Source organism: Lissotriton vulgaris, chromosome 4_1 (assembly GCF_964263255.1).
Source record: "Lissotriton vulgaris chromosome 4_1, aLisVul1.2, whole genome shotgun sequence".
Classification (NCBI taxonomy): domain Eukaryota; kingdom Metazoa; phylum Chordata; class Amphibia; order Caudata; family Salamandridae; genus Lissotriton; species Lissotriton vulgaris.
The window spans coordinates 2049284408-2049303514 of NC_141691.1; the positions used below are offsets into that span (position 1 = coordinate 2049284408).

Consider the following 19107-nt stretch of genomic DNA (forward strand, 5'->3'; position numbering starts at 1 on the left):
CCGACTCCGCCTGCACTCATTTAGGCAAGAGGAACCCGTTGAGGAACATGGGACTTCGAGACCAGCGTCTCCGACGCCAGAGGGCCCCGTGGATCCAAGCCTAGATCCGGATCGACACCGGTCAACCTCACGATACCTACCCCGGTGCTGGGCCGGTCCCCAACCGGTGCCATCCCCAGCCTCACCCCGGACATGGACGCGGAGCCGGACCGGTGTCGACCGTCGCCGGTACCGTTGCCAGAGGGTACTTTTGTGCCGCTGTTCATCCCAGGTGTTCCTTTTAGGCCTGAATGGCAACCAGAGGAGGGTGAGTAGGACTGGGAGGGGTCTGTTGACCCATTGGCTGACCAGCTTGATGAGCCAGACAAACGAGAGGATGCCAGTGGTCCTGGATACCTCCCCAGACAGTGGCATGCTTTGTTCCCCTACCGTGGCTATGAAGGAGGGAGCGTCATATGCTGTGGTGTTGCGTAGGGCGGCTGAGGCTCTGGGCCTGGAGCTTCCTATTGTGGCAGTTAAGACTAACCTTCTGAAAAAGGTGCTTCAACCAGCAGCGGCATCTTCGGAACCCCTTAATAAAGTCCTCACCAACGTACTTCCGGGCACTTGGTCCAAGCCCAGCACAGGAGCTCCTGTGGACAGGATGATTGCCCAATGTCACTTCCCAGCCCCGGGTGACCCACTTTTCCTCTCCCAATTCCTGACACTCGAGAGCTTCGTGGTCCAAGCTTCATCCTCAAAAGGCACGTTCCCTACTGCTCCCCCAGATAGGGAATCCAAGAAGGTGGACCATCTAGGGAAGATGTTGTTATCTTCTGCGGTGGGTGAATACTGCATGCCTCGTGGGCCGTTATACCCATAGTGTGGGATACGGTTGCGCAACTGCTGCCACAGTGTCTGGAGGAGACATGGGCCGTTCTCACCGGCGCACTGGCAGAGGGTTGAGACTCAGCCAAATTCACCATCAGATGTGGGCTGGATACCATTAACTCACTGGGCTGAACGGTCTCCACGTCAGTAGCCCTGATGCACTATGCCAGGTTGCGGACATCTGGTTTCTCTGGGGATGTCTAATCCACCTTAATGGACATGCCGTCTGATGGCCGTTGCTTGTTTAATGACAAGGCAGACTCGTCACTCGAGCGTTTCAAGGACTGCAGGGCCACGGCCAGAACCTGGGCCTCATGGCATCATCTTGCCCCACACAGTCTGCTTTTCGCCCCTTTCGTGGCTACGGAAGGGGTGCCCCACCACCTTCGACCCAGTCTAGCCACTGGTTTACGCACATTGCCCAGCCTGTGCGTGGACGTGGGACCCAGCGACGTGGGTCTAGGACCCAGCGGGTGGGCCAGTCCACCTGGACCCCCCCCCATGCTGCTCCTAAGCAGGTCGATGTTAAATCATTATTCCAGGTCAGAGGATCCCAGGTTGTGGACATTGACAAATACAGGCAGTTTGCAGTCAAGTTCACGTTCAACGTCAAGGCGTTCTGGCCTCGCACCTTCCAAAAAAAGAAAATCCACCCCTAGTTAGCCTGTAGAGTTGTCTGCAAATTGGCTTTGCAATTTGAAGAAGGGGAGGGTGCCATGCACCTCCTACTTGGAGTACTCCTACTCTGAGTTCTCCTACTCCCCTTAGAGAGAATTGATCCTAGTGGTTAATCTATCTTATGCCCTATCACCTCTGAAATCAGTCTCTTCTCAATTTCACTACGGCCGCAGATATCGCTGGTGTCTTAGGTCTCCTCATCCACCATCTGGTGAGGTAAACCGTTTTTTCAGCAAGTGTTGGACTCAGGTGATTTACCCTCACTTCAGGGAAGCTTGCTTCAGGCAGACTACAGTTTGGTTGTGCAGCAGTATTCCGAGTACTCTGCATAGCACTCCCTTCCTTTTTCATAGAGAACTAGGAAATGGAACAAGTGGGTCAGTTGGGCCCCACTTTTATTTACTCAAAGTCGACAAAAGACATGGACCCGCTGTCTGCACTGTTCATTGCCAAGTCTAGAATCAATTATTACATACTCAAGAAATACTCTCTTGAATCTTAATGTCCAGTTAAAGGAATCATGCCCGTTATTGGATCTCACTAAAGAGCCTGTGATATGCCCGCGGTGCAATCTAAAGTTCCTTTTTACTAATACCAGATGCTGTTCTGAGGCACAACAGACTTTGAATTCTTACACAGTGGCACAAAAACGTTTGCGAGGCTTACTTTTAAATACTCGCTCCTTAATCAAACATAACACAGCGTTTGCAGAACTATTGGAGGCTCATGATATAGATATGGCATTTGTTACAGAAACCTGGGCAGACAATACATCTGATATAGAGCTCTCACTGGCCATTCCCAAAAGTTATCTATTAATTAGGAATAATAGACCGGAAAACAGGGGAGGGGTCGTAGCCATTATTGTTAAGGATAATCTAACAATAAAAAGTTCAACCTTAGGAACCAGTCTTGAGTGCGAACTCCTTTCATTTGGAATCACTATTAGTGAAAATTACATATTTAATGGTGTATTACTTTATAGGCCACCGGGATCTAAGAGCAAATTTTTAGAAATAATCAGCCATATTATTGAAGCTAGTGTTGACCATCAGGAGTTTTCCATCTTGGGTGACTAACTATCATCTTGAAAACGCTGATGGTACATATACAAATTTACTTTTAGAGCTGATGGCCACTGCCTCGAAGACCCAAATTATTGCACATCCTACTCATGAGGCTGGACACATCTTAGATGGTATATTTACATCTAACCCTCATCTGGAAATGCAGGAGATTTTGCAAATTCCCTTGTCAGATCATAAAGCTATTCAGTTCTCACTCATCTCATCCCGTCATCTTGCTCGTCCTCATTCTGCCTCTTGGTCCTTTACAGGGAGGAATTGGAAGGAAATTAGCCCCTTGCAACTGCAGTCGACTCTAGCTGCCTCCAGACCAATGTTGATGTCTGAAGTTAATACAGCTTCTAACACCTTCAATAATTGGATAAAATCAGCAGTAGATATCCTGGCCCCTGAAAAAAATATTCACCAGTAAATGGCTAAAGAAATCTGAACCTTGGTTTGATGATGCACTGCGCCTTCAGAAGCAAAAATGCAGACGGGCTGAGAGGCATTGGAGGAAATCTTATGGAGATGCGGAAAAAGCAACCTATACTCCGTCATTGTCCTCACTGTCTATAAAAAATGATCTTGGAGAAAACATTTAGCTATTTCTCTAATAAAATTGAGCAGGCAGGCACATCAAGTAAAATACTGTTCTCAGTGCTAAAGGAGTTAGTGACACTTCCTACTGCACCCCTATCGAACAGTAATGCTGCATTTTGTAATCAACTGGCAGATTTCTTTAGGGATAAGATGCTCTCGATTTATGAGACATTTTGTGAAAATAATAGTAACATTATAGTGAGTGAATCTTTTTCTTCTCCGAAACAGTTTAATTATGATTTGGCTGTCTTTGCTCCTCCAAATATAGAACAGATTTTGCAAACAGTTAGACAGGTGAAATCAGGAGCTCCCTTTGATCCTTGCCCCCCAAAAATATTTCACTATGATGCAGGGGAGATTAGCGTATTAGTCTATTCTCTTTTTTTTCTGGCATCTTTTCTGAGACATGGAAGAGGACTTCTATCCTTCCCTTGTTAAAGAAACCTGGTCTGGATCCTGGTGTTCATAGTAATTATCAACTTATAGCCAGGATTCCGTTCCCAGCAAAAGTGCTGGAGAAGATTATGAATCACCAGCTCACGTCCTTTGTTGCCCTACAGAACTCGCCGGATCCCACACAATATGGCTTCCGGGAGGGGCATGCTACGGTGACCGCTTTGGTCATGGCAGCGGAGGAGCTTCGATCATCGTTGGATTCAGGTGCGAAGGCCGCCTTGATTCTTTTAGATCTCTCGGCGGCCTTCGACACCGTGAGCCATGACATTCTCATCTCGAGGCTATGTGGGTTGGGAGTCTCAGGTTTGGCATTAAGCTTGCTTAGATCTTATCTTAATAATAGACGCCAGTTTGTTCAGTTGGACGATCAATGCTCTAGCAATTCTTACTTCCGTGTGGAGTTCTGCAGAGCTCATCTTTGAGCCCTACGTTATTTAATCTATATGTTACCCCTTTAGCAGATGTCATCAGGCAGTTTGGTTTTTCGTTAGTATCCTATGCTGACGATACACAGATCGTGGTTTCTATCTCCGGCAATCCAGATAAGACAGCTGCTCGTTTCAATCAATGTATGACATCTGTAGACCACTGGATGAATACAAACTGCTTAAGGCTGAATGGAAGTAAAACGGAGGTGCTTCTCTTGGGCTCAGACCCCTCCATATGGTCCGAGAAATGGTGGCCTCAGTCGATGGGAACTCCCACTATCCCAGTAAAAAAGTCTAAAAATGTGGGAGTAATTTTTTATGACGGTCTTACATTTCGATCTCAAGTTAACCAGGTTGCTTCTCAGGTACATTTAACCTTACAACTGATTCAGAAGGTGAAACCTTGTATTCTGCCATCCACTGTTAAGACATTGGTAACATCTTTGGCCTTAGCTAGATTGGACTATGGCAATGCCCTGTATTTGGGTTTTCAAAAACAACATCTTGCCAAACTCCAACGGGTTCAAAATTCCGCGGCCAGGATGCTGCTGAACATCCCTAAGTTTCAGTCAGTGTCCCAGGACCTCAAACATCTTCACTGGTTGCCGGTAAAAAAAAGAGCTGAATTTAAGGCCCTATGTCTGACCTTCAAAGCACTTCAGGGGATAGGACCTAAATATTTGAAACAATATCTTCTATGGTATTTCCCAAACAGAACACTTTGTTCTGCCACAAACAAACTTCTTCAGGTATCAAAAATCAGAAAGGTGCGCTGGGGAGGAAGTCGTTTTTTTCCACACTGTCAAACTTTGGAATAGATTTCCGTTTACTATAAAGAACAGCACAGCTCTTCTCTCTTTCAGGAAGGCAATAAAAACGTGGCTTTTCTTGCACGATTCCTCTCTTGGTAGTTTCTCTCCGCTGTAGCGCCTAGACGCCCTTGGGCATTTGAGCGCGATATAAATCATAAATTTATTAATTCATTCATTCAATTCACTGTCAGAACCAGTTTGGGATGGTTTGTCTTTCAAGTGTCTTTTCCAGGCTGCTCTCCGACCCGGCCTTTATGTAGAGTGATGTTTCTCACTAGCCTGCAGCATTCACATTAGAGGTATAAAGAGGTGTGATTGTTCTGCATCTGATGGTCTTCACTCAGACTGAAAAGTGTGATCAAGGAAAGATAAGTGGCTAGGCCTCACTTAAAGGGTTGCCTTTACCTTGCACAGCAGAGTACCAGTCCCACCATTCTCTCCTGCTGTCTATTAAATGGCACTACTCCAGGAAGACTATTCTGCTGCCCCTGTCTCACCAAAAGACCTAATTGAATTTCTAAGGGAGCCTTGCTTCCTCTTCCCTCACTTCAGTGTCTACATCTCCACCCTCCAGCTTCAGGAATGTCTGCAATACTGTACTACTGTCTGAGAAAACAACCTCTTCTGCAAATGCCTGGAGCGACTACAACAGGGCTCCATTACTCTGGTTCAATCACACTCAACAGCCATGGTCCACGCAGACCACATACACAAAACATTATACTTGGGATGTTAGCGCTATGATCTGGGTAACTACATAGAAGCCCAACTTTACACAAATCGGAAAGTAGGCTTCCATGCCAGTGACACAGATATAAAGGTCCGGTCACAACTATGGATTTACTGTAGTCCACTGTCTGTCAGCTATGGCACACTTGATGCCCTTCTCCTGGTAATAGAACAGGTTTGGGATACCAGATTCATACAATCAGGCGCTCGGGGCAGGTGAAAAGGACTGTACACTCTTCGGGGGGTACTCCGATCCAAACAATGGGAACGTATCAGACAAGTTGATTCTGGACTCCAATATGAGAGATGAGAACTATCTTTAATTTATAAGTTCTGCAGAAGTACAAAATGTTGTGTATAGTGATATATTCTGCAGATGACGCAGTGATTGATGAATTTAGATCCCTAAACTGAATATGCAGCATCTTTGTCAATTAAATGATTCCCAACTGAAGTCATTGAAAATATCTGGAAGGCTTTCAAATGTATCCGTTTTCTAGGTGACCATGCTCCAGCAGGAGTTCTGGAAAAGCTCCTTGGCAGCCTAAAAAGCGAGCTGCACACATACACCGCAACTCAAAAAAGGCAATAACTACCATTTGTAAAAAACAGAAAAGCCAGCCTAAATCTTTAAATCCCCATACAGCCCTCTGCAGATGACACCCAAATATAAATAGGCTTCTCTAGATACCTCCACAACTATATCTATTTCAAAGGATCCTTCACTAAACAAAATAAGGAGGGAGGGAGAAGTTGCCATAATCCATGACTCAAAGATGGAATTTATTATTTTTGGACTGAAGTAAGATCTAATACCCTGGCTCATCCTAACATTTTTGGGCAAATCATCATTTGAGCTGGCATGGCAAACAATCTGTGAGATGTTTTTCGACAAACAATTCCAAATGTCCAACATGAGACACATGCATTCTCTCTAATCAGTAACAAATAGTGTCAGGGTAGTGGAAGCAGTTGTGAATACCTGATTCAACTAATGTACTACATTTTATGTTGGCCTGTTGAGTCCTAAGTTCCATTATATACACACTATACAATGCGTAGAATGTCTTTGATTTTAGGTCTTAAAAAAGGTATCGTATCAAAGCAACTAGAAAATGTTTACCCTGGTTGCTAATCAAAAAGAGAATTTAAGTTGGACTACCTAGTATACAAGTACATCCATGATATGGTGCCACCCAATCTTCATAACCACATTTATGTCCATGCAACTGCCAGAGATTTGAGAAGTGTGTTCATCTCCATCTACATAAACCAATCTTATTTCGGCAGCACCCGAATATTATCAGACCCACATGAAGAGACCTGGTTGATAGTGCACTCCTTGAAAATGCAGCTAGTTAAAGTATATGTCTTGGTAATATGTGTTTTTTCTTGTCTTTATACAGTTTCTCGGTGATTCTCTGAATGCTATTTCAGATGATACCTGGATTTGTCAGCTAAGTCAAGAAATGTGCAAACGTCTGAACTGCTACAGTGGATTCTTTGTAGAAAAGGTTTGTAGATTCATATTAGCTGGGTTTGAACAAGTAATTCGGAAATAGAATGCTTGCTAAGGGCATTTGTTTCCTTTCTAGTAATTGGGTCTGCGTTTATAGGTGATAGTTTGTTATGGTCAGGGCCAGTTTGTGTTCTCAGTTTGTTGTTTTACAATTCCAGAGCTTGCTAATGAAATTCTGTAATCCAAAGGATTATATTTTTCTGCTTTCATAATTGAATTGCATTGTACATTTAGTTGACAGGGATGGCCTCACCCTTGACAGAAGATGTGGTCCATAAAATGCCTATTTTAAAACCACCCAATGTCTCACTTCAGCTGGTTTACATTCTTGAGCACTGATAACACCGGAGTAACTATCATGAGGTACAATGGAAAAGGGAGAATGAAAATTGAGAAAGTACCATAAATCTAATGAAAAGAAAGTAACATGATAAAGAAAGGGCAAGGTCTGAGGAATGCAGGTCCTGATATACACATGAAGACGCAAGTGAATGTGGGCAGACTGAAATTCAGTTGCAACCCCATAGGTGATATTTAACCCAGTGAGTTTTCTTTTCTTCAGTAATTGAAAAGCCTCAGAATGGTTAATTTCTCCTGGGATTGAGCATTGGTTCCTCTGTACCCTAGCCCTCTATAAACCCTTTAGAAGAGAGAACCGTTGCATCCTTGGACTTGCATTTCTTCTCATTCAGAAAGCACCCGATTGCAAAATGCGCACCTGTGGTACTGGACAATCTTTTCAAACCAGAACTCTTATAAAAGATATGATGGGGATATTTCTGTTTCGGAATTTTACCGACCTAGATCAGAGCATCTTGGTGTACATTAGGCTCCTATATACTAATCCCCAAAGAGGTTGAGACAGTATACTTCCTGGTGGCTGGTAGCAACACGGTTACTGTATTAAGTCCCACAGCTGCAACAAACATCTTGAAAACAGCGCTATAGTCTCGACTTGTGTCCAGTCCTTACCGCCCCTCCCATCCAACCCGTTCCGCGAAATGGCTTCTAGTGTTAAGGCCATCCTTTCAGGGCCCTTGTTTTGTGCACCAGTGGTCAGTGTTTTAAGGGCTCCTCGCTTCTGGCGTGGAAAGTCGTTTACAGAACGCACGTCAGTGGGTGAGGGTGGCGTCTTTGGAACTACTGCAACGTCATCCCTGCGACCACGACGCTGACGACGAATGCGGGGTCGACGAATGCCACCTTCTCACGCGCAGGGCTACTGCTGGCGAAAAATGTTCCGGATCCAGCCCGACTCCTGGGGGTTATTATAAGGTAAGGAATCTATAACTAACCTATGTTCTTACAGATATATTGTTACCAAATGTAAGTAACTGGTTCTTTAGTGCCTTCCCCTGAGGAGCCTGATTTTCTGGGATGGGTTAGGTACTCTGGCCCCTCACCTTGGGTCACAATTCAGACACCCTTCGCTTGAAAACCTGGTGGTACAGGCGTCCTCCTGTTTCAAGCAAATTCCAGGGGCATTTACCACCGTGCCCCTCAACAGGAAGTCCGCAAACCTGGAGGCCATGGTAAAGAAGGTATTCTAGAGTGTGTTTTGAGTTCTATGATTGTCATCTGCCTGCAAGTGGAGTATACTCATGTTTTGTGAGACATTGCAAGCATGGTAGCGATATGTCTACCTGACCACTTAACACAAATTCAAAGAAGGGGTCAGTGAAGGTCAGAGTGTCTATAGGCAGAGCACTAGAGCAGGCGAGGACACCATTTATTCTGTGGCCAGGCCCATGGGACCTTTGGTGGCCCGAAGGAGACGCATGTGGCTGAGGTCAACTGTATGTTCAGACAATTTACATGCCTTTTGATGGCTCTCGCCTGTCTGCGGACAAAGCTACCATCCAATCTACTCTCTTGGCCCTTTGATGTTGCTTAGCTTGTTAGCGAAAAAGCAGATTCGGCCCTGAATCAATGTAAAGATAGCAAGGACACCGCTCTCTCTTAGGGCCTGTCTGCTCCAATCCTACAATTTCAACAATAGTTACACCCACTCTGTGACTATTGTAGAGGTTACCAAAACCAACAGCCCCAGCCTATGCAATCTGCCCAGCAGGCTCCACAGCTATTTAGTTACAGATGCTGTGGTTCACACAGACAGCGTGGACAGCAGGGCCAGAGCGCTGCCTAGTCTCTACACCCCATTAAGTGCCACAAATGCAAACATGCTTTAGTATGTCCTTCTAGATGCATAGCTGCCCTGTCGGATGCAGGATCCAGAATTTTCTCTCTGGGTGACAGGCGATTACAGTAGACAAGGGGATCCTGTGAATAGTCTATCACAGCAATTGCCAACCACTTACTTCCACCCTGCTGCACCTTTCACGACCCTCACGTCAGCTGACTGGATGCCATCTGTCTGTTTTATAGCAGGAAGCCCAAGGAGCCCTAGAGAGTGTCCTAACTTCAGAAATAGTCTTTGGCTACTGCACCCACTATTTTCTGGTGTCAAGAAGTGTGAATGCCATCGTACTAGTCTAGATCTACGACTTTTCTGTGAAAAGAGCAAATCTGATAAAGATTTCTAGGTGCAGATTCCTTACCTTAGAATTATCTCCAGGTGTCAGGCTGAATGTGAAAACTTTTTTGTGAGCAGTAACCCTGCACAGCAGTAGGTGGCGTCGTACGTCACGGCGTGACATCTGCGCTGGAAGTGACGTGCACTCTCACCATATAGGCATCATCCCAGTGCACTGATGTCTTTCCGCTCCAGTCCCTTGCTCACTTTGCCACTGGATTCAATCAAGCCGGGCTGAAGACGGCTGGAATGCCAGAAACCGGTCCTCGGAAGCTGGTTTCCGGTCCAGGGAAGGCAAGGCTTGGCAGTTCGGGCTGGACTGTTCCCATGAGGCACAGGGTCAGACTGATTTGCATATAGCCATGTCTGAACTGGGGTGGCAGAGTGGGCTAAAGAACGGTGATGGATTAAACCCATATCTTGTGACTGGGTGTGAGTGTTTGATTGGTTCAGATGCTCCGTCCATTACCACCCCCTTTTGTACCGCTTTTGGCCGCCATAAGTGTGGCAGGGTATGCTCAGACGTGAGTCCCTTGCTCACTTTGCCACTGGATTCAAGCAAGCCGGGCTGAAGATGGCTGGAATGCCAGAAACCGGTCCTCGGAAGCTTGCATTACCACCCCCTTTTGTACCGTTTCCGCTCCAGTCAGCGCAGATTCGGAGAGAGCTACCCCCGGTCAATTTTTGAGTGACCATTTTTTTTACTTCTGTCAGTCTTTTTTGAGAAATCGTCTGGTGTGGTAGGAATGTCCACTAGTAAGTCTGGCTTCAATCCCTGTGGCACCTGTCATCAACAGATATCGGTGATGGACCCGCACCTTATTTGCCTCTGGTGCCTGGAGCTCGACCACGACATGGAAGACCAGCACTGATTGCCGCGCCATCCACCCGGAGGCCTTGAGGGAGCAGTCTCAAGCTCCTTGCCGTTCTATGTACTATGCCATGATGGTCGAGATCCCGGTCAAGAGGAAGGTCCCGGGATTGTTCGCGCAGCCCAAGTTCCTCCTCGTACTTTGTCATTGGGCCAGTCGGATAAGTCTGACAAGAAAAAGAAGAGCCAGAAGTTGAAGAGGTCTTTGACTTCGCCCCGTCCATCACGGTCATTAGACAAGATGGAGTGTCCTCTTTCGAGGCAGGGCTCTGAGGTAGAGCCCTGGCTGACTCCACGCCTCCCTGAGTTTCGAGGAACTAGAGTAAGCCTGCTTAACTTTAGTAGTTTTATGAGGCCATGCGCCTCCTATTTAAGCAGTCCATCCCTGCCAGCAGGCCTTCAGGTCATGCAGGTTAGGAATGGCCCTCTAATGGATCCACACTGGCAGGTCCGGTCTGTAGGAGAGTAGGGTCTGCAATCCTATGATCACCCAGATCAGTTGCTCCTATGGCAGGCCTTAACAATCCTGAAGGCAGAGTGCTTGGAATCGTGTGAGATGGTGCTCTGGCATGAGCTGAGCCTGTCTGCAGCTTGCGGAACCAAGTCCTAATAGCTGTTCCATGATATCGCATACCATATACTCTTAAGTGCATTATAATCCTCGCGGTTAAATGCTATCTTTGGTATTGCTTTATCAAAACATGTCGAGTAAGGTGTCATACGAATTGGAATACTAACCCCTCGCCAATTCTGGCGACGGGGTTAGCATTCCACCCTTCTAGAGGGACACAACATGTATGTAACTGTGAACCCTGGTTAAAGTTAACTGAAGCCTCAGCTCCACAAAATCGATGCTGCCACCACAGACACGAGTCTGACCCCCTGCAGCTGGGAGTCCTTCCAGCGAGGGGAGCCTGGACAAAGGGTTTCCTGTCGAGGGCGGTGCTAGCACCGTCCCAGACAGAGTTTTGTGTATCCTGGGTAGGCAGGGCTTTACAGGAAGGTGACTGATGAGTGGCACCCCGGTGCTCACTACGCATAGGCCGGTCAGAACCAGTTCCAGGGGCACACCAGCCCCTGGCCTGGGGAAAGTCCGGCATGGGAGAGGGGTGTAACCACCCCCCTCCTAGTCCCACCCATAGGCAGGACCTAGTCACCGGGTCAGCCCCCTTTTTTAGTATAAAGATAGGAGCGGGCCCCCTGTTCAAATTAGATCATCTTTGGAATCAAGACACGACTTTCTGCGAAAGGACATCAAGATTTCTTCTTCAAGATTCTCCCTTGTGGCTAAGGAGTAGTCACCCTGCATCCGCAGGCACCATCCTAAGAACACTGCGGTCTGCTGCAAGTCCTTCCTCCGGAATCCGACGACCCAGCTCGACGAGACCCGGCTTCCCTGGCATCTCTGACCCCTACTCACCTCTACAGCAAAGCTGAGAACTGTGAGTGCGACAAGACCTCGAGGGACCGACGATCGCCAAGACTGCACGACTTCTTTGCAACAAGCCCACCGAGTCCTCCACTGGTGAGTGCTTTGGGGTCCGAGAAGCCCCAACCCTGAGCAGCTCCAGCACCGAAGATCAGCCCTCCAGCATCTCCACGATCTGCGTGGGGTCCTTCTGCTTTTGCCTGCTCACTGCGTTGTTTGGCTACTAGCCGGCTGGCTTGTGGCCTTCCTAACGACGCCCGACGACATCACTGCTGCTGGTCTGGTTGCTCCAGACTGGCCCTTGCTTCCTTCTTCAAGAGAGGCACCCCGGACCCTCCTGGTCCACTCCAGACGCCATTTTGAGTCCACCGCGTGGGCTTGAATTTGCCAAGGCTTTGTTGCCCAATCCTGGGTCCAGCGACGCCGACAGCTTCATCCATCGTGGGACAGCTCGCTCCTCCATCCTGGTCGCCGACAACGCCTCCTGGTCCGTGAGATCTGCAGAGCACAGCGTCACCCACTCACCTAGTCGAGGTGACTACCATCCGGTGCCCTCCTGGTGCCACCTGACTACTGGCTAGTAGTCACAAACTTGGTCCCCTCTGCTTTCAGGTATCTTCCATCATCGATCCAGGCTTGGATCTATCGAACTTTCTTCACTGGTCGCCTGCCAGCAACTTCTTTCTTCCAGGCTCCTGGTCCGTCTACGAGGATTCCCGACGTCTTTTGAGACCTATGCAGCTGCAGCCCCTGGGCTAGGTAACTTCGGCATTTCGGTGCCCCAGCATAGCCTCACTATCCAAGGGTCAGAATCCACTTTCGTTTTCCTCCTACCAGGTCGGGTTCACCCGAGAACACTAACTTTCTGAAAACTAGCTACCATAGACTTTGTCCCGCATCACGCGTGAGAGTGCACACTCTGCACCCGAGTCCCCTGGGTCTCCTAGAAGTAATCTGAAGATTCTATAGTCAAGATCTAGCGATTCCAAAGCCTATTAGTACTGTACTTACCTGCTAGTAATTTCGCATTCCACTTTCAGAGTATATGGTTTTCCGTGCCCCTCGGGCATTTGTATATACTGTGCTAACTTAAGTATTTTCGTAAGAGTTTTGTTTTGTGCTTAGTACCCTGTCCTCATAAAGAGTACAGGGCTGTTGTGATTTTAATAAATACACTGTTTATTTTCATAACACTTGTGTGGTGTCCTTTCACTGGGTGTTCAAGGGGTACATGTGTGGTATAACAGCTGGCTTAACACGCCCTCTCGAGTCTTTAGCCTTAGACTGCTCGTATCCATGCTACTAGGATAGCTGGTCTATAAGGTTGACTTACAACCAATCATCAATAAGGGTTGTTTGGACTGATACAAAGTGTTCACTAGAATAGTGAACATTATATATCAGGCCAACTTCTCACACGGTCCTGGCACCAGTCGGATCCCTTGGATCCACGGATAGAGCCAGACGAACACCAGTCATACCATCTCGACCTCCCCTAGCGACGGGCCCGTTGTCCACATTCCCCGTGCAGCAGCCCCCCCCCCCCCCCCCCCGTCTTCCCATCGCTGCCCCCCACTCCCCCCTCCCATGGCGCTCTTCCTATTCTGACCTCTGACGGGGCAGTGTCGACTGGAGCTTTGCTTTCGGGACCAGAGCCAGAGCCCTATTCATATGGCCTAGGACTCTGACTATTGGGAGGGGTCGCTGGACCCTTAGGAATACCAGCCTTTAGATCTCATCATGGACTGTTGTGAGGACTTTGATTGGGGGGCAAGTGGATTGGACACTTCTTCTGATACCAACATGCTCTCTCCCCCTACCATGGCTACGGAGGAGAAAGTGTAGTTTGCTATGGTTGTGCGAAGGGCGACCGAGGTCCTGGACTTTAGCCTGCCCTTAGTGGCAGTCAGGACGACCCCCTCAGTGCTGCTGCTCCCATTTAATGAAGCTCTTACAGATGTCCTGCTTGGGACTTGGTCCAAGCATAGCACAAGGGTGCCTGTGAACAGGACGGTTGCCTGCCACCACTGCCCTGCCTCAGTGGACTTATTCACCCAACCCCCTACCCTTGAGAGCTTGGTCGTCCAAGCCTCTACTTCCAGTGTAAATCCTGGTGCATTTTCTATCACCCTACTGGGGTGAGTCCAAAAGGCTGGACAACTTAGGCAAGAAAATGTTTTCTTCCACCAGCCTGCCACTGCAGTCCGTTAACACTGCATGCATGCTCTATCAGATTTGGTTATGCAGGTGCTTACCTGCCCATACTTTCCAAAGCTGTTGCTGATGGGAGAGATGCAGCGAAATTCACCATCAGATGTGGACTGGATACCACTTACTCGCAAGGCAAGGCGTTTTCATAGACTGCCTTTACGGCACCTTGTCTGAGGCTTTTCAGGGGATGTCCAAGTGTCGCTGTTACACCTGACACCTACGCTTTGATGGCTTCCGTCTCCTTGGAGACGAGACCTCAGCGCTGGAGCACTTGAAGGAAGTAGAGATACAGACAGGTCCTTGGATCTTTCCATGTTCCCTCACCAATCCCAGTCTGCTTTTCGCTCCTTTTGTGACCATTTAAGGAACCTCTAGCTGTGTCTTGACACAACCAGCCACCACTGCACAGAACTTGTGGATCAGGCAGCCATAGCTCGGGATAGTCAACCCCCCACCCATCGTGCAGCCACAGCCTCAAACCCCTTTAGTTTGCACTCTTACTATCATGGGCACACAGTGGAAGGCAGGATATTCCAGTACCTGCCCCACTGGAGGTCTATAACAGGCCAAAGGGTTCTTCAAATTGTCCACATGGTGCTAGTCCCTACGTGACTATCCCTCTACCCATTCCACCTACTTGCAACAGGCTGACCAGGCACCATATTACTTTGGGCCGCCTGGAAGATACGACTCTCTTGGCCAAAGGAGCCATAGAGAGGGTGCCGAAACCAGAAGTGTTGCGGATGCAGCTGAGGTTCTCTGTGTCGCTGGTGCCACCTACCCTAGCCTCATTCCTGACGACAGAGCCTTTTGGGTTTCCAGCTATGCTAAGACTGGTGCCGTACGGATCCATGCCGTTTCTCCTGCCCTTTTCTGAAGGGTTAGGAATGGATGAAGAGAATTGGGAGGGGTAGCAGGACCCCTTAGAAATCTTGCAAACTGGGTGATGCCAGTGGACTAGACACCTCCCCAGATTCTGGCATGCAGTCTCCTCCCAACCTACGGCTACGGAGGAGGCGGCATTGTTCGCTATGGTGGTGCGTAGGGCTGCAGAGATCATAGAACTGCAGCTCTCTATGGTGGACGTCAAGACTAAGTGGCAACCTTTGCTAAGGTGGTGAGGAGAGCAGCTGACGTAATCTACTCCAGCTGCCCTCATGGGAAGGCAAGACAAATGTCTTGATGGAGGTGCTTCAACCGGGGGTATCCCATTCAGAATCGCTACTGCCCTTCCATAAAGCCTGCTTGGATGTCCTGCTCGGGCCTGGTCCAAGTCCTTCACTGGCACCCTTGTGGACAGGACAATTACACGTCGCCACTGCCGCACACCTGGGAACCCAGGTTTCCTTACCCAACACCCCACCCCTGAGAGCCTGTTGGTGCAATTCTCAATATCCAAAGTAAATCCTGGGGCGTTCCTTACCACTCAAGCGGACACGGAGTCCAGGAGGCTGTATAACTTGCACTGCGGTCGGTGAACACTCAGGTGGAGGCCCAAGCCATCCTGAACCAGGCTATGGCCGATGGCAGGGATGCTTGGCATGGTCATTCCTTCATTTGTGGCACTCCACTAGTATCCCTAGCTTAAGACATCTGGCTTTCCTGCAGATGTCCAGGCATCCTGTATGGAGGTGCCATTCATTGACACTCGCCTGTTCAGTTATAAAATCCGCAAGCTGAGCGCTTCAAGGAGAGTTTGGTCACAGTCTGGTCATTAGGGCTTGCCATGCATCCTTTACTGAAGAACCACCACACCCATCTGGGTTTCCAGCCTTTTTGTGGCTGCTGTCGCAGTTCCCACAAGTCCCATGGGAACCAAGGCCCCTGCCCCTCCTCCCCCTACTGCAGCCTCCCCCTACTGCAGCCTCCAAAACCCTTTAGTATGCCCTTGCAATAACACAGGCACCCTGTGCAAGGCAGCATCAGGTACTACTTGCCCCAATGGCAAGCCATTACATCGGACAAGTGGGTGCTCCAAATTGTCCAGTTGGCTCCACCCTTCCACTCCTGGAAACCCTCCCACTGCCCTCGAATAGGCTGATGGAGGACTATCTCTCCTTGTTGGGCCAGGAAGTGCCAGCTCTTTTGACAAAAGGAGCCATCAAGAGGGTTCCGACATCAGAAATGGGGTGTGGTTGCTGTTCCAGCTACTTTCTGGTGTCAAAGAAGGACACAGGCCTTGGCCCTATTCTATATCTGGGGCCTCTCAATTCTTTCCCGGGAGAGGAGAAATTCAAGATAACATTGCTCGGTCCTATATTTGTTGGATAGTAGATACTGGATGGTAGCATTGGATCAGCAGGACGTCTACTTTGATATACCCATCCTGCAGACCCACCGGCATTCACTGCGCTTGACAGTGGGCCAGGAGCATTTCTAGTTCGCTTTATTCCCCTTTGGTTTCACCAGTAATACCTCAGGTGTTCACGAAAGGGATGGCGATGTTTGCAGCACATCTATGGGCGTCCACTGTACCAGACTTCCCTTACCTGGGTGACTGGTTGTTGAACACAAGTTCTCACTACAGGAAGTCTTTGCCCACCTTCAGATTACGGCAGACCTCCTGCTTTCCTGGGTTCTCTATCAACATGCCAAAGTCACATCTGACCTCAGAAACTCCCTTTAATCTGAGTCATTCTGGACACTTCTCAATTCCACACTTATTCACCGGAGAGGAGAGTGCAGGACATTCAGGCTATATTCCTGATGTTTCAACCTCAGTCCTGATTTTTATGAAACTGACTGAGACTGCTGGGTGTGTTTAAGGAAGTCTGGATTTTCTGGGCATGCCTGTAGGAGAGTAGGGTTTGCAATCCTGTGGTCACCCCAGATTTTTGCTTTTTACTTCACTGGTTTACGACTTTCCCTGGCTGTGGGCCTGCTAATCAGACCCACAGCCTAGCTGTTCTCTCTCTAAATTGACACTCATGTACTTTAGGTGCATTTACCAATTGGTATTGGGTCACCTTATCAGCCCCTGTACAGTGTACCTTAGGTACCCAGGGCATAGGTGTACCCAGGGCCTACCAGGGGCTGGAGCATGTTTTATGCCACCCCTGGCTGGTCATCAAACAGACACAACTGGCTGGTAACACAGCTGGGGCAATGTGGTGTAATCACTTTTTGCTTTAGATATAGTATACCTATATCTAACCCAAAATGGACACATATATTCCTATAAGTCACTCCTATGGCAGGCCTTATCAATCCTGAATGCAGAGTGCTTGGAATTATGTGAGATGGTGCTCTAGCATGAGCTGAGCCTGTCTGCAGCTTTCGGAACCAAGTCCTTTAGCTGTTTCCATGATAAAGCTATACCATATACTCTTAAGGGCATTATAATCCTCTCGGTTATTGCTAACTTTGGCATAGCATTATCAAAACATGTCGAGTAAGGTGTCATACGAATTGGAATACTACCCCCTCGCCAGTTCTGGCGACGGGGGTAGCATTCCACCCTTTTAGAGGGACACGACATGTATGTAACTGAAAACCCCAGTTAAAGTTAAATAGAGCCTCAGCATCGCAAAATGGATGCTGCCACCCCAGACACGAGTCTGACCTCCTGCTGCTGGGAGTCCTTCCAGCGAGGGAGGCCTGGACAAAGGGTTTCCTGCCTTGGGAGGTGCTAGCACCACCCCAGACAGGATTTTGTGTATTGAGGTAGGCCAGGCTGAAAGGAATGAGACATGCCTGGGGCACACAAGGTGTCCGTGTGCATACCCCGGTTCAAACCAGTTGCTGGGGCACTCCAGCCCTGCTCTGGCGCGAAACCGGACAAAGGATAGGGGGTGTAACCACCCCCCTTCCTGGTCCCACCCATAGGAGGGACCTAGTCACAGTACAGCCCCCTTTAGGAGAATAAAGCTAGGAGCTGGTCCCATTCCAAGTTAGATTATCCTGAATTGAAACTACAAAGAAGAAACTCTGAACTTCGACGTTCTGCTCCACAGAAGACTGAAGAAAATCTCCCTTGTGGCCAAGGAGTGACCACCCTGCACAAGCAGGCACCACCAAGCGTCCTAGCGGTTCACTTTGTCGTCCTTCCTGGTGGAAACAGACTTCAGAGCCCGACGAGACCCGGACTTCCAGACCTCTCCGACCTCTACCTACATCTGCAGCACAGCTGAGATCTGTGGGTGCGACGAGACACGTGGGACCGGCCATCTTGGAGAAACTGCACTTCGCTTCCAGCATGACTTCAAAGGCATCCTCGAGTAAGTGCTTTGGGGATTGAGAAGTCCCAGCCCCGAGCAGCTCCTGCACAGAAGATCAGCCCTCCAGCCTCCACGAGATCTGCGTGGGGCCCTTTTGCTTGATTGCTGCTCGACGCGTTGTGTGGTCACTTGCCGGCTGGCTAGTGGCCTCCTAGACGACGATCCTTGAAATCCACACCGCTGGTCTGGTTGCTCCAGACTGGCCCTTGCTTCCCTGCAAAGGAGAAGCACTCCGGACCCTCCTGGTCCGCACCAGACGCCATCTCCACTCACCGCGTGGGTTGCCTTTGCCAAGGCCTGTTGACTCCGAATCCGGATCAGACACCGCCAACAGAGAGAGCCTGCGTGGGACAGCTCGTGCCTCCATCCTGGTTGTCGAAGACACCTCCTGGTCCACGTGGCTGCAGGGTCAAGCGTCCACTCTTCACCTGATCGCGACAACGACATCTGGTTCCTTCCTGGTTCCACTCCGGTCACTGGCTGGTGACTTTGAACATTGTGCCCTCTGCTTTCAGGTCTCCATCTTCCTCGATCCGCCCTTGGATCCCTCCGGACATCTTTCTCCTGGTCGCCTGCAACATCTTTCTCCAAGGCTCCATTGACTTCAACGCGGAAACCCGACACACTTTCACACCTATGCACCCGCAGCCTGTGGGTGAGGTAACGAGATCATTTCGGTGCTCAAGG

The 19107-nt window shown here is 48.8% G+C and overlaps 1 protein-coding gene across 2 annotated transcripts in view; it reads left to right on the forward strand.

Moving 5' to 3' along the window:
- MROH1 (maestro heat like repeat family member 1) overlaps window positions 1-19107 on the forward strand; it is a 2204128-nt gene that overhangs the window by 966340 nt on the left and 1218681 nt on the right. For both annotated transcript variants that reach the window (XM_086966435.1, XM_086966436.1), the window contains exon 19: window positions 7047-7154. In XM_086966435.1, the coding sequence (XP_086822561.1) occupies window positions 7047-7154 (108 nt within the window). The remainder of the gene's footprint in view (window positions 1-7046; window positions 7155-19107) is intronic.